Below are 11,845 nucleotides of genomic sequence, written 5' to 3' on the forward strand. Positions count from 1 at the left end.
TACATTGCCTGTATGTCGGAAAGTGGGTTTTTTTTTGTGTCACCAAACAAAATCTATCAATCAATCAATCATCCCACCGCTGATGCAGCGCTGTGATCTGAACCACAGCTTTATGTTCAAACCTGTGATTGGTTGATTGACAGGAAGTTGCTCCACCAGCTCCACCGTGAAGCAGCGGGGAAGGAAGTAACCCAGGAGGAGAACTTCCTGCCCAAACACCAACGAGTTAAAGACCTGTGTCAACAAGCAGAGTACCAGACGCCCTGTCAACAGACTGGACAGGTACGCACTGTCAACAGACTGGACAGGTACGCACTGTCAACACACTATACGCCCTGTCAACAACCTGGACAGGTACACAATTGTTACCACACACTATACGCCCTGTCAACAGACTGGACAGGTACGCAATGTTACCACACTATACACCCTGTCAACAGACTGGACAGGTACGCTTATACGCCCTGTCAACAGACTGGACAGGTACGCTTATACGCCCTGTCAACAGACTGGACTGGTACGCTTATACGCCCTGTCAACAGACTGGACAGGTACGCTTATACGCCCTGTCAACAGACTGGACAGGTACGCTTATACGCCCTGTCAACAGACTGGACAGGTACGCTTATACGCCCTGTCAACAGACTGGACAGGTACACAACAACACAAATACTATACACTATTTAGCACTTAACCTACAGTAGTTATGATGTTTTTGTTACTTGGGCTTGATTTTTCTTCACCACAATGATGCCTGAAGAAGGTCAGTAGACCGAAAGCTTGCTAATAAATCTGATTATGCGCAGATCTGAGTGTGCGGAGCTTCCCTTTATTTTTTCTTATACTATACCTTTGTGGCTCCAGCACCTCCCTTAAGTCTTTTTCAGCAGATGAGCTGAGGTGGTTATTTTTCTATTTTTGTCTTCACCACAATGTTAAAAGTGTTATTTATAGCAGGTTATTTTAGACAGATGCTGGATTCATTGTTTACCTGGTCTCCTAGTTTCTGCACTACGCTTGTCTCTCTGCACTTGATGTGTATGTGTTTACCGTGCTTACCGTAAGAGCATCTGCTAAATGCCTACATTGTAAAGTGTGTGTGTGTGTGTGTGTGTTGTGCGTGTGCGCAGAAGTGGCAGTGTGTAGAAGACTCTTCGGGGAAGATGCGTCTCTCCAAGTGTAAGAACGAAGGGGGAGGGGCCAAGTCCTCCAAGAGGGGCGTGTTCAGCCCGAAGAGGGGCGTGGTCAGCCGCCAGCGTCCAATCAGCATAAAGTCTCAGCTGTACCAGCGAAGGGCAGAGGGCTGTGACTGTGACCTTCCACCCTTTAACCTTCGACCTCCGGGGATGCGTCCCTTCAGCAAGAAATCTATATTGTCCAAGAAGAGTATGTCTGACACACACACATGCACACGCACACATACACACACACACACACACATGCACACGCACACATACACACACACACACACACCACAACACGTAATTTTTGTTGACCATTAAGATGTGAGGCTGACTCTACAAATGTTTTCTAAATGTCAGTTTTCTGATAAACCCATGTTGCTGTCTCATGTCAAGGAGCCCCAAAATGTCTTTGACCCCCCCCATCTCAAAATATTTTTGTTCCATAGACCCCGAGCAAAGATTGGAGTTAAAGGACCACTTCACCACTTTTCAACCTATCTTCATATAATTGGTCCTCACTAATGATCATGATAAATAGGAGGCCTGTGGGCACGGTTTGCAGGTGTTAGGACCCAAGTGCAGAAAAATCAAACAAAGGCAGGACAAGAAGTTCACATAAACTTGACTTTACTCGGTGAATAACATAGGATAACAGAAGTACATACACTGGACATAAAACCTGACACTAACTTAACCCTACAATCTACAAACTCATACAAGTTTGTAGGCTGTCAGAACGACTGACATAGAAACATAGCTTTTTCAGAAAACTGTCAGGATGTAGAAGACATTTTTAGAATCTGATCTCAGGTCAAAATGTGGTAATGGGTTAATATTATATTAAATTTGACCATTATTTATTTTCCATGCTCTCCTGTCCTTTAGGCCAGTGGTTCTCAACCTTTTCAGACCCCCCAAAATAATCCTATTTTAACTGGATACCGCCTAAAATAATCATATTTTGAACTGGAGACCCCCCAAAATAATCATATTTGAGCACTTTGCAGGTTTTGCCCCTAGGCTATGGAATGAGCTCCCACTCCACCTAAGAACTGTGGATTCTGTGGACATTTTCAAAGGACTGTTGAAAACTTAAACTTTACTTACTTACCGGTACTTACTTAATTGTAGGAGTTGAGGCATTAACATTTAGTCGAGGCATTACATTTAGTTTACTACAGACCCCCTGGGGGTCCCAACCCACAGGTTGAGAAACCCTGCTTTAGACATTCCTTGTCCTTCTAACACTGACCTCTAGTGGATGATATGGGGAAGTGATTTCTCTAGTGCTGGGATCTTCAACAGGGGGTCTGAGGACCTCAGAGTTACTGCAGAGAATCTTTGTGCCTTAGGATTTATTTTATTTTATTACTATTATTATTTTCAATAAACCCTATGCTATCATCCTTATACTGAGGTGAACTTTAGACAAAAAATAGCAGATCTGCAAGCTCACGGCATTGTGAGCTTGTAGATATGAAAATAGCAGAGGGAAAACAGAGCAGACCAAGTACAGACAGAGCCAGCGGTTAAGTTTACCAAGTATTGAGGATTTAAAGTGGTTGAATGTCTGGAAATACATTGAATCCACATGAATCCAACATCACAGTGCTGTAGGAAGCCATCTATGAAAAAGGGTGATCTGCAACACAACTTTCATACAATATGAAATATGAATATCAGGTCTTCAGGCTGAAAAACAGTAACCCTTGTAGTGGCCACTAGCCTGGGATCAATAACATTTTCGGTTTTCTGATCCGGTCTGGAGTGGAAATACGTTTTTGTTGGTGGCACCAGATTTGTTTTAGACTTTTCTGCCTTTTATTTATAGATACAAGTGAAGATAGACAGGAAAGAGAGAGAGAGAGAGAGAGACAGGGGGAGACATGCAGCTAAGGTCATCATGAATGGGACTCGAACACGCGACACGCTGTCAGGCCAGAGCCTAAATGAAACATTTCAGTGATGTGTGTGTGTGTGTGTGTGTGTGTGTTTGCGCGCGTGTGTGTGTGTGTGTGTGTGCGTGTGTGTGTGTGCGTGTGCATTTCAGAGTTCAAAGCCCTAAAAAGTTACTCCAGGAATCGCTTCAGCCGTTCTGTATCCGTGACAACCAGTTACCCTGGAAACCACAGCCTGGTGGGAGGGGCCTGGGGCCAGCCAATGAAAGAGGAGACTGAGGACAACTTCAGTGGAATGGGCGGAGTCCCTGTTGTCAGTCCACCCAACTCCATCAAAGTCACACACAGGTGTGTGTGTGTGTGTGTGTGTGTTTGTTTATCAACTTTGACTTTATTGGTCAAATCACAACTTTACGTGTAACTTTAAGTGTAGTGTAATGCTGTGTTCACACGACAAAGATACAACGCTAAAAAGTGACGCATCCTACCTGTGCCTGAGTAGCTGTTGATCAACGAGCTCCTTGGTGTCATACTGTAGAAGGCTGGTTTCCAGCCTAAGATTTTATAGCTGCTACAAACGAGTGTTGCTTTTTATGTCAAGGCTGGCTTGGTAGGCTGTAGCTTTGTATCTGCCAGTGTGGAGTGAAGTTGCCCATGAATTGCAGTTCATATATCGTTCAACAATATCGTTGGGCATTTGGTACTGAAGTATCAGCTGTCTGGCGATAGCAGCTTAAACACATTGAACAGTGGCGTGGGACGTGAGTGATGTTCTGCTTAACCTTGACTACAGTCGGTGGCTAGTGACCGTGTGTGTGTGTGTGTGTGTGTGTGTGTGTGTGTGTGTGTGTGTGTTGCTTTCCAGGTGTTTCATCCTAGCTAACGAAACGGTGAAATGTGACACAGGACTCTATCGGTCTGTACAAGCCTGGAAAGACCACAAACTGCACATAGACCATGAGGTGACAACTAGATAACTAACTAAACTCACTCACTCACTCACTCTGTCCGCAGCTGTCCGCATGTTAATGGGGTGCAGTACTTAGTTTAGACAGTAATGTTGATTAGCTGACCGTTTGACTGACTGACAATGCCTGTCGTCCAATCAGATCGAGACTCTGCAGACAAAGATAAAGAACTTGAGAGAGGTCAGAGGCCATCTGAAGAGGGTCCGCCCCTTGGAGTGTGACTGCAACAAATACCTGTAAGACACACAACCATATGCACGCACACACGCACCGCGCATGCTTTCTATTATCATAAGACCATTATATACTGGAATGAAATGCTAACTGTGTGTGTGTGTGTGTGTGTGTGTGTGTGTGTGTGTGTGTGTGTGTGTGTGTGTGTGTGGGTGTGGGTGCGTGAATAACAGGTATAACAAGTCTAAAATGAAGAACAAATTGCACTACAGAGGAGGGAGCGGGCACCCGTTTAGGTGAGTAAACATATTATGTACACATAATAATACATTAACCTCTCTGTTCATCAACTGATTAGCCTGCTGGTCTAAAGCTGCAGGCTCACACTAGAATTTTAAAACCATTATTTGTAAATCTGGTTCAGGATCAGTTATTTTTTTCCACATCACAAGTTTACAGAAATGGGGTGAAATTCATTTTTGTGCGTCGTTCGTTCCCGTCGTATCGTTATTTGTAGAAGTAAGAGGGAAGAAGGAGAGGGTGGGGGGGGGGGGAAGGAGAGGGTGGGTAGGAGGAGATCAGGCAAAGGAGATCAATCAGCAAAACAACTAAAACATATCTAATAATACATATTGCCTGAGATGAGACGTAAAAGGTGTGTGTGAGCACAGCAGCAGGTGTATGATGTGCTGCACGATTGAAGTTTCTCATGCATGCACACAACTAAAATGTTTTCAAATAGTGGCGCATAACACACTACAGGATTTTATCATGATTGGATTTGTATTGACCTGAGATCAGATTCTGAAAAAGCTATGTTTCTATGTCAGTCGTTCGATTTTTCAAAAATAGCAGACATAAAATAGCAGACCTCGCAGCGCGCCACTCGGTGGCGCGCTGCGAGGTCTGCTATTTTAGGTCTTGTAGCTTGTAGATCTGCTGTAGATCTGCTATTTTTCAATAGCTAAAGCATAACATAATACTAACTCCAAAAGGGGTTCCGGCCCAAAATGGGCAACGCAAACACTGCACCTTGTGATGTGTTCAATTTCATACAGATTGTGGTGGAAATGGGTGAATGGTTCTGATTTGTCTGGGAACAGTGTTAATTTGGCAGACTTAAACTTTGGCAAAAACATGTTTGTCGGCTACCTTTTTTCCACTGACAAGGACTAAATAAAAACTAAGCTATGATGACTAAAAACTATAGCTAAAAAATATACTGTACTGATAATTATAAACTAGACATAAATGTTATGGAGGGCAGGGCTAGTGGAGAGCCAATAAAAGATCCGATAGAACTATAAGACAAGACATTTTATGCTTTGCTGCCAATCTACAAGCTCACAAGATTTGTAGATCGGCTATTTTTTGGCACTCTGCTAAGTATAAATTAGGCATCGCAACGGCGTTGCAAGCAACACGTTGAACAGACAGTCGGTCAGTGTCCTTTGCCACACATCGGCAAACACTTAACCCATTTTGGGCGGGAACCCCTTTTGGTGTTAGCATTATGTTATGCTTTAGCTATTGAAAAATAGCAGAGCATGAGCTATGAGCTTGCAGGTCTGCTATTTTTGAAAAATCGAAGAACGACTGACATAGAAACATGGCTTTTTCAGTAAACTGTCAGGATGTAGACAGACATTTATAGAATCTGATCTCAGGTCAGAATGGGTTCACTTGTTTCACTCCCACCGCGGGACAGCAGTGACGTAAATCATTCCAATGAATATCAAACATGCGTATTACGTAATAACCGCTAGCTCTACACCAGGATAATCTCGCCAGATAATCGCTCCCGATCAGGCTGGGGGCGAGGAATCACCGCGATTATCCTGTTGTATGAGCACAGCTTAACTCAACTAATGGAGTGCGTGCCTGTGTGTGTGTGTGTGTGTGTGGGCGTGCGTGTGCAGGAAGGGGGACGTGCGGGACAAGAAGGTGTGGCTGCTGAAGGAACAGAAGAAGCGTAAGAAGGTGAGGAAGCTGATGAAGAGGATGAAGAACAACGACACCTGCAGCATGCCGGGACTCACCTGCTTCACACACGACAACCAGCACTGGAACACCGCCCCCTACTGGACATGTATGTTATAATTATAATACAGCTCTCCCTCCCATTTTTGGTTATGATGATCCAAACAAGGTCACGTGACCCATTTGTGTGTACTTAACCCATTTTGAAGCCACTTTGACCAGTGATTTTAGCCCTGCCTAAAACAAAAACTTGACCCATTTTGACCTGAGATCAGATTCTAAAAATGTCGTCTACATTCTGACAGTTTTCTGAAAAAGCTATGTTTCTATGTCAGTCGTTATGAGCTTGTGCTCATGCCGCGCTATGAGCTTGTAGATCTGCTATTTTTCAATAGCTAAAGCATAACATAATGCTAACATCAAAAGGGGTTCCCGCCCCCAAAATGGGTTAAACTATAGGATAGTGGCCTGATTATCAGACTCTGAGAGCCTATACTCAGTGGAGTGGGCTATGGGTCTATCTATGGGCTGGAAACCAGGCTACTGGGATAGAACACAGTTTAAACCCGACCTCACTGGCCAGTATTGGTGCTGTGAGAGAGTACATTAAACACATTCAGACCGTAGGATGTGTACAAACGTCATATCTAATCCAACCGTTGGTTCCAGTGGACGTGTACAGAGACGTCCTAGTGCTTTTTTTAAATTGATATCAATAATGTGTGTGTGTGTGTGTGTCTGTCTCAGTGTGTTCATTCTGATGCATGAGCTTAATTGATGTCAAATGTACCAATTAACTTCTTGCAACTCCCTCTCTCTCCCTTTGTCTTTTGTATGCGTCTGTCTGTCTGTCTGTCTGTCTCTGCCTGTCTGTCTGTCTGTCTGTCTGTCTGTCTGTCTGTCTGTCTGTCTGTCTGTCTGTCTGTCTGTCTGTCTGTCTGTCTGTCTGTCTGTCTCTCTCTCTCTCAGTGGGTTCATTCTGTGCATGCACCAGCGCCAACAACAACACATACTGGTGCCTGAGAACCATCAACGACACACACAACTTCCTGTTCTGTGAGTTCGCTACGGGCTTCCTGGAATACTTTGACCTGAACTCTGACCCGTATCAGGTACGCACACACACGCACGCACACACACACACACACACACACACACACACACACACACACACACACACACACACACACACGCACACACACTCACACAACAGTAACAATATTTTTGCTAGATTTTCACTCATCCTTTTTTATTTATTTTGCTTTCTCTGTCTACATTCAATATGTACTGTATCTACTTATCTTGTATTGTCTATATTGCCAATTGGAGGTTTACATTTCATGATAATTATGCAATCAACGATCTGAAAAATAAATACATCTTTTTGTTCTTTGCAAAACATTTTGAGGAAAGTCTGTTAACCCATTCTGACCTGAGATCAGATTCATATGAGGTTTCCACTGGACACACACTGGTCTGATTAACCAATTCTGACCTGAGATCAGATTAAAAAAAATGTCAGTTGTTCTTCGATTTAAAAAAAATAGCAGACCTACAAGCTCGTAGCGCGCCACTCGGTGGCGCGCTATGAGCTTGTAGATCTGCTATTTTTCAATAGCTAAAGCATAACATAGTGCTAACACCAAAATGGGTGCCCGCCCAGAATGGGTTAATAATTTCACAATGTTGTGTGTATTGTTATGTTTTTTTTCTTTCCTTTGTGGGGGACAAAACGGGGTCGCATCCTATACATGGCTCCTATAATTTTAGGCTTTTATAACGGTTTCCGTGTGTGTGTGTGTGTGTGTGTGTGTGTGTGTGTGTGTGTGTGTGTGTGTGTGTGTGTGTGTGTGTGTGTGTGTGTGTGTGTGTGTGTGTGTGTGTGTGTGTGTGTGTGTGTGTGTGTGTGTGTGTGTGTGTGTGTGTGTGTGTGTGTGTGTGTGTGTGTGTGTGTAGCTGTTGAATGCGGTCAGCTCTTTGGATCGTTTGGTTTTAAATCAGCTTCATGTTCAGCTGATGGAGCTGAGAGGCTGCAGAGGACAGAGGCAGTGTAACAACCACACAGGTGACACACACACACATTCTGAAGCCTGGTTTAAAGTGGTTAAATGAGATGTATTTTTTTGTTTGTTTAGTAACGGTTCTGAATACATTTATAGGTCGGGACACTCCAGGAGGACAGAAACAAGACAGCTATGAAGACTACAGGTACACGCACGCACACACACACACACACACACACACACACACACACACGCACGCACGCAGTGTGTAACAGTGTGTGTTTGTGTATCAGGCTGTCTGAAAAGAGGAAGTGGCTGCGAGCGAAGAAGACTTCATCATCTAGAAACCTGTGAGTCATCCTTCCTCCTGTGTGTGTGTGTGTGTGTGTGTGTGTGTGTGTGTGTGCGCGCGCGCGCGCGTATTCTTTCTCCTGTCTCGTTGTCTTTGTCATGTATTTTGTCTTGAGTTCAGTTCCAGATGCTTAATTCATTGCACTATATGTCATTAAAAGGATCCATGGCTAATAAAACAAATATGCCTTAAAACATTATACTCTATAACTCAAATTAAAACACCTTAATCATTTTATTTCTTTCATAAATAGAGAATCTTTCACTCGATAGGAACGGCTGTGTGAGCCAGGCCTATGGAATATATGGAATGCCCGTGCTAATAAAAAGTATTTTTTAAATATTGCATTGATGCTCATATTACCCTTAGGAAGTATTAAGGTGTTTTTAATAACATAATGCATTCCATAGGGCTAGACCACACATGGACACAATGACATCATCATCTTGCGACAGGAGCAGTTCCTATTGAGTGAAAGATTATTTAATTCATGAAAGAAATAAAATATTTAAGGTGTTTTTATTTCTTCTATTTTAGTTGTAGAGGGCAAATATAATGTTTTAAGGCATATTTGTCTTATTAGCCAGGGATCCTTTTAAGATGTGCTTGAAGTTTAGTTAACTGGCTGGTTTATTCTTAACCTGACGCTGCCAGATCCAAGAAGCTTGCTACACAAATTTGTTTCACAGCTTATTGGGATCTGGGATCTCGGAAGCAAATTCGATGACGGGGCTGTTCCTTTTTTTCAAGATACTTGGCAGATGATTGGATGGGACCGTCTGTCCATCACCGTGTGGGCGTGCAAACACAACCAATCATATTGACGTGTCTATATAGCGTCACATCCGGTTTCGCACATATCCCTGAGAGATCCCAGATGGAAGCTGTGTTGGGGAACATGGTTACCCAATACCGCCCCCATCTGGCAGCGTCAGGTTAGTTTATTCTGGCTTCACTGAATAATTAGCCTGGGATCCACCTATGCTTTCTATGGCATAGGCAGCTCCCGGCCAGATCCGCCGGCAGAATCTAGACACAGCTGCGCGACATGAGACTGATTAATTAGAGCGACTGAGAGAGAGAGGAGCGTGTGTGTGTACATGTGTGCGCGTGTATGTCAATTTGACAAAGGTGCAGACGATCAGAAATCAGCAGAGAGTGAGCAATGTTTGCGCTACTCTATGCCGAATTGAAGTGGACTCAGACCCAGACTTTTCTGGAAATAAAAACGTCTGGGTTTCCGAGGCTACTGAATAATAGACTTTCCTGATCATGCCAGAAACACATACTATATGAAGGTGTTGTTCGTTTCCATTTGAAATACGCTGCCGAGCCAATCAAATGAAGCTATGAGAAACTGACAGGAAAGGTTTATACCACCTTCTGGAACTGAGAGATTAACAGTTATGCAGTTATACAGTCCTGAAGGAAGCATACAGTAGTTTATAGATGATTAGTATTGGTCCAAGCACAGGACCTTGTGGGACCCTGTGTGCACACGGGGAGGATTCATAATTAATGTGTACGAACTGATAACATTTCTGATAAATTGATCTAGTTTGGTAGCCAAGGATTAAACGTCATGAAAACTGAGATCATTCAGATAGAAATGTGTACCTTCAAGGAGGAGCGATATATAATACCAAGCTGAATTGACTGTAACTACCTCCATGTTAGGTTTGAAAGACTAAGAACATTTCAAATGAGTTACCCATTTTGGGCGGGAACCCCTTTTGGTGTTAGCATTATGTTATGCTTTAGCTATTGAAAAAGCTGATCTTGTAGCAGATCTACAAGCTCATAGCGCGCCACCGAGTGGCGCGCTACGAGCTTGTAGGTCTGCTATTTTTGTAAAATCGAAGAACGACTGACAGAAACATAGCTTTTTCAGAAAACTGGTCTAGTATTGTGACAAGTCATGACAAGGAACACAATATTTTGGGCCGATCAAATCATTAGAAAGAAGAAAAGAAAGTCAGGAGACAACACTATTTGTTTTGTTTTTCGTCTTATAAATTATTTGATCGGCCCAAAACATTGTGTTCATTGTCATGATTTGTCACGATCCGAGTTGGCTTTGTCCGCGACGTAACCGTCTTTAAATAAATTATATTAGAAGTGCCGATGGGAGAATGCATGGGGTTTTCATTTCCTGGGCCACTCGTTTTTCTGAAAGGGGGAGGGACTGCGGCGCTCTATAGCACGCACACACACACAATCCAGTAAAGACTGGTGTACATTTTTAACTGTTAGTGTTAACCGTGTGTGTGTGTGTGTGTGTGTGTGTGTGTGTCCAGGTCCAGAGGTCAGATCTGGGATGGCTGGGAAGGTTAGATGGCCTGACTCCGCCCCAGACTGTGACGCTATAGGCAACCATCGCCAGGGCGCTCACGCTCCCATGTCTTCAGGCAGCCAACCAGATTTGTCTTTGTTTTGTGACATTAGCTCCACCCACCCTGCTGCTCAGGGACATGACTCCTCCTCCTATCATCATTATGCCACGCCCCCTCTGAGGAGGAAGACCATGATGATGATTATGATGAAGACACAGCCTCCTCTCCACTCCACCTGACTCCACTCCACCTCACTCTACTCCACTCCACCTCACTCTACTCCTCTCCACTCCACCTGACTCCACTCCACCTCACTCTACTCCACTCCACCTCACTCTACTCCACTCCACCTCACTCTACTCCACTCCACCTGACTCCACTCCACCTCACTCTACTCCTCTCCACTCCACCTGACTCCACTCCACCTCACTCTACTCCACTCCACCTCACTCTACTCCACTCCACCTCACTCTACTCCACTCCACCTCACTCTACTCCTCTCCACTCCACCTGACTCCACTCCACCTCACTCTACTCCACTCCACCTCACTCTACTCCACTCCACCTCACTCTACTCCACTCCACCTCACTCTACTCCACTCCACCTCACTCTACTCCACTCCACCTCACTCTACTCCACCTCACTACTCCACTCCATTCCACATAACTCTACTCCACCTGACTCCACTCCACCTGACTCCACTCCACCTCACTCTACTCCACTCCACCTCACTCTACTCCACTCCACCTCACTCTACTCCACCTCACTACTCCACTCCATTCCACATAACTCCACTCCACCTGACTCCACTCTCCACTCCACCTCACTCCACTCCACTCCACTCAACCTCACTCCACTCCACTCCACCTGACTCCACCTCACTCCACTCCACTCCACTCCACTCCACTCTACTCCACTCTACTCTACTCCTCTCCTCGTTTCTCTTCTCTCC

General features: G+C 44.3%; 1 protein-coding gene across 2 annotated transcripts in view; it reads left to right on the plus strand.

Annotated features, from left to right (window-relative positions):
• The window catches only part of LOC308316336 (extracellular sulfatase Sulf-2-like), a 36,655-nt gene extending 25,409 nt beyond the window's left edge, over positions 1 to 11,246 (plus strand). For both annotated transcript variants that reach the window (XM_080764892.1, XM_080764893.1), the window contains 12 exons: positions 144 to 282; positions 1,131 to 1,386; positions 3,235 to 3,430; positions 3,948 to 4,044; positions 4,192 to 4,286; positions 4,458 to 4,520; positions 6,144 to 6,313; positions 7,174 to 7,316; positions 8,161 to 8,269; positions 8,364 to 8,412; positions 8,501 to 8,557; positions 10,857 to 11,246. In XM_080764892.1, coding sequence (XP_080621018.1) covers positions 144 to 282; positions 1,131 to 1,386; positions 3,235 to 3,430; positions 3,948 to 4,044; positions 4,192 to 4,286; positions 4,458 to 4,520; positions 6,144 to 6,313; positions 7,174 to 7,316; positions 8,161 to 8,269; positions 8,364 to 8,412; positions 8,501 to 8,557; positions 10,857 to 10,893 — 1,411 coding nt within the window. In that variant the 3' untranslated portion in view covers positions 10,894 to 11,246. The remainder of the gene's footprint in view (positions 1 to 143; positions 283 to 1,130; positions 1,387 to 3,234; positions 3,431 to 3,947; positions 4,045 to 4,191; positions 4,287 to 4,457; positions 4,521 to 6,143; positions 6,314 to 7,173; positions 7,317 to 8,160; positions 8,270 to 8,363; positions 8,413 to 8,500; positions 8,558 to 10,856) is intronic.
• Positions 11,247 to 11,845: the final 599 nt, after the last annotated feature.

The sequence above is a fragment of the Protomyctophum bolini genome (assembly GCF_963924005.1).
Source record: "Protomyctophum bolini genome assembly, chromosome: 5".
Classification (NCBI taxonomy): Eukaryota; Metazoa; Chordata; class Actinopteri; order Myctophiformes; family Myctophidae; genus Protomyctophum; species Protomyctophum bolini.